Raw genomic sequence first — 4,017 nt, 5'->3', positions numbered from 1 at the left:
TTGGGAGTATGCTGGATACCAGATGGATGCGTAATCTCAGGATAATTTTTGAGGATATCATGATATTTCGTATCTGCCAACGTAATATTCACTGAAGAAATGTCACTTGTAGAAAGAGCTGGCGTACCTATTGAAAATATAGATGTAGTATTATCTATTAGCCGTTTGTTTTTTAAGTCTACTATAAGATCGTAGTATTTTAAAAAATCGGCTCCAATAATGGGTTTTGTGATGTCCGCAACAATGAACCTCCAAGAAAAATCGCGACGTAATCCTAAATCAAGTACAAGATGCGCATAACCGAACGTACTTATAGGGGACGCGTTCGCGGCGTTAAGCACGAATGTTGTTTTTGCACGTCGCTGTTTGAGTGCCGTACGAGGAAGGACGCAAAGCTCACTACCGGTATCGACGAGAAATTGCATCTTAGTCCTATGATCGGTTACAAACAGGCGACATGGACTGAGCGGGCAATCGTCTGTCGTCATTACTGACTGCCCTGAAAGTTTTCCGATTTAAAATCACATGGTTTGATACATTTTTTTTGCCCTATCATTGAATTTCGCGTGGTACCAACATATGGGAAATTTACGGTAGCTTGAATTTGATCTGCTGCGATAATGCTGTTGTCCTGTCCTGGAACGTGATCTTCTGTTCATCTGCATAGTCAAAGTCTTCACTTGCTTCCGAAGTTCTGCTATCTCGTTGGCCATGGAATCATATGTTGAAGATCCTGGGTTGGGTGCTGAGGTGGATGCCACTTGAGGTGTCGGTGCGGCTATGTCCTGTATTCTGTCGGCCAGGTCAGCTAAAAGCTCCAATGAAGCACTGGGTTGTGCGGCGATGACTGTCTGGATACTCCTGGGAAGACGACTACTCCATATGGTTTGTATAAATTCCTCAGGTACTTTCGGTCCGGCTAACCCCTGTAGATGTCGCAGGAACTGGGATGGTTTGCGATCTCCCAACTCTTCGTGCATCAAAAGTTGCTTAACTTTCTTTTCGTGAGAAGCAGAGAGTCGTTTAATAAGCTCCGATTTTAGCTTTTCGTACTTGTTGGTGGCTGGTGGCGCGAGAATCAGGTCTTTTACTTCCTTAGAATATTGCTGGTCTAATTGTGCGATGACATGTCCAAATTTTGTTGCATCGACAGTGATATTTGATATTGCGAATTGTGCTTCTACCTGTGCAAACCATAATTCAGGTTCTTCAGGCCAAAAGGGCGGTACCCGCAGTCCGACACGGAAGATTTCAGATCGTGCCTCTGTGTCGACACTAGTACAAAAGTTAGTAGGATCTACCCGTCCAGCGGTATTTCTATCTTCGTTGTTAGACATTTTACACTTTTTCAGTAATAATGATAATAATATACAGGCCTTCGTGTTCAGCAGGGGTCACCAATAATGTGGAACAAATGATTTTCAATTATCAGAGTCTTTTTAATTACGCGTGGGTAGGTCTGACGTGCAATTTTTCGTACTCCGTGACGGGGCTCTCGCTTTAAGTTAGCTGTTTAACAGCGGTAGGTAATCGTACGTTGTTCACATCGGTCATTTAATGTGACCAGCTACAGGTGAAAATGGAATGGTAATCCCGCCTGCGCTAATGAGATACGCTGGCGGAGCACCAGTGAAGGGTGATAGATGAGAATGAAAATAGGCCCATTAGCTCATCATGATGATGATCATAAGGAATTGATCATGATAGTTTCCAGGAGGATCCGCGAGGAGGTCAACCTGGTTAGGTATATTGCTAGCAATGAGATTCTTAGTGTCCATTACTAACAATTCCTTTCCCCCTACTTATGTGTTTGGACTGGCTAGTGGACCAGTGGCAAAAATGAAAATAATTATTCGAACCCAGAGTCGTTAAAACTTAAAAAAAAAAATCAAATGTGACCAATGATTGACGATGGTCGGATGTGATAGTTTGTTTGTTTATAATTATTTATGTCTCTGAGTACTTTGTTTTTTTTGTTAAATTTTCCTAGTTGTTATTAATTTGGTATCTAATGTTATTGAAATTTTTTCGCTTTTTGCTTCTGTGAGAAGCATAATAAGATTTAAAATGGAAGATTCCAACAATATTGTGTCGTCTGATGATAGTTGCGACTCGGAAATGAAAATTATGAAAAATCAATTGACCGGTACAATATTAACATATTAAAAATATATATCTCAAAATATTTTTAAATTTTTGATTCAGTATTTATATTTATAGATATATTATTATATTTTGTTATAGAATTTGGCCTAGATGAAGATAATTTAACGAAAGAAGAAATGAGTGATCTGCTTAAAGCTTTACGAGATTCAGAGGCATCTGCTAAGGAAGATGAATTATTACGAAAGGTAATAATTCATCCTGTGAATGATTCTTCTTTATTATTAATTTTTTACTGTTAGATTATTTATCTATGTAACAGTTACTATTGCACTTTGTCAGGCTGACACAGAACCTAGCAGCACATCACCAAAGAAAACTATGAAAAGGAGATATTTAAATGTGCGTGACAGGCGTTTGCCTTGGAGTATCCTGCCCAGTACTATAACACAGGCTGAAAAAGCTCGCACTCTTGCTGTTTATGTTAAATTAATGTCCATTAATAGCTATCGCCAAGCACGACAGTGTGCAAATTTTGCTACATGGCCTCCACCCATCCAAATCATTGAGGAGACAACAAGAATCCAGCCAATTAGATCAACAAGAAGTGGTCGGTCTGTACCTATTTACTCTGGATTTGATGATGATTCATCTGATTTGGACTTTGTTGTTACAAAAACAAAGAAAAGAAAGATATCTAACAGTGACTCCAATGTTAATGAATGTTTAGTTTCCAACAAAAATCTAAGTTTAAAGAGAAAAACATTGAAAGATGAGAATTTACGGCCAATTAAGGAAGCAAAAACAGATATAGATAGTAACAGCTTGGAACTAATTATTGAATAATGATTTTATAATCACAGAAGACTGAGATTTTTGTTTTAAGACATTATGTTAGTTCACAATGATGTAACAGTGAAATAGTATATATAAGAAATAATGATACTGTTAGTATTGGGCTGGTGTATAGATTGGTGCCTAAATAGTAATACTGATATGTATAATATACATATTATATAGATAGTAGACATGAGCACAAGAATGTTTTCTTTTGTTTTTTTATCCAGATAAATAATATTTGTGCCTATTTGTAATTATATTGTAATATATATTGTAATCATTAAATATTATTGAAGTTAGATTTTAAAATTACATTTTTAATGACTATATTTTGTTACATGAAGGTTTGATTATATTGAGTTCATAACTCTTATTGCTGTAACAAACTAGTCAATTGTCTTTTGTTTTTTTTTAAGGTTCTATACAAAAAAAGAGAAAATGGTATTCTAATAGTATCTTTACATATATTTTATCAGACTTTTATTTTGGAAAGATATATGTGACCCACACATAATCATATTTATAATTTGAATAATATAGTATGCAACAAGGAAAATCAAATATAAAATAAAAACTTTCGTAAATATTAAGGATATTGTACACATGTTTTCAATTTATTATTATCTTTGAATTACATTTAAAAATATTAAAATTTGGCATCTTGTCTGATCTAAGTTAGTTCCTAAGTTAGCAGTCAGAAAATGGAGGATAAAATATATATTTAGAGATAAATTGAAGTAGAGTTTTTTGTAATATGTTTTCATCATATTTGTGTTTCAATTGCTCACATGTAATGGAAAAGTCATTTTATTGTTTGACAATAATAAAGGTTGGCAATATTTTTATTTATTTTATAAGAGTATATAAGCTAATCTTATCTTTTTTTTTTTAAGTTTCTTCTTGTCAGTGCAACTTATTAATGCAAATTCTTCTTTTCAGCTCTATCTCAGGCTATATCTTTGACCTCCCTGTATGACATGACACCTAGTGTTTTCTTTTATCTGTCCTATTTTCTCTTCTTTTTATTATGCTCTTTTATAATCGTTATGTCATATAAGGTGGCCCAGTATTTTG

At 35.0% G+C, this 4,017-nt stretch overlaps 1 protein-coding gene across 1 annotated transcript; it reads left to right on the top strand.

Moving 5' to 3' along the window:
• The first annotated feature begins 1,897 nt into the window (after positions 1–1,897).
• On the top strand, positions 1,898–3,788 carry LOC113512504 (uncharacterized). Its single transcript, XM_026896403.3, has 3 exons — positions 1,898–2,146; positions 2,245–2,351; positions 2,446–3,788. Exons 1-3 carry the CDS (start codon positions 2,068–2,070, stop codon positions 2,947–2,949), a joined length of 690 nt encoding a protein of 229 aa, XP_026752204.1. The 5' UTR covers positions 1,898–2,067; the 3' UTR covers positions 2,950–3,788.
• The last annotated feature ends 229 nt before the right edge of the window (positions 3,789–4,017 follow it).

Source organism: Galleria mellonella, unplaced genomic scaffold (assembly GCF_026898425.1).
Source record: "Galleria mellonella isolate WM207_F2 unplaced genomic scaffold, CSIRO_AGI_GalMel_v1 utg64, whole genome shotgun sequence".
Classification (NCBI taxonomy): Eukaryota; Metazoa; Arthropoda; class Insecta; order Lepidoptera; family Pyralidae; genus Galleria; species Galleria mellonella.
The sequence above is the reverse complement of the archived record's forward strand: the minus strand, read 5'-3'. Positions and strand labels throughout refer to the sequence as shown.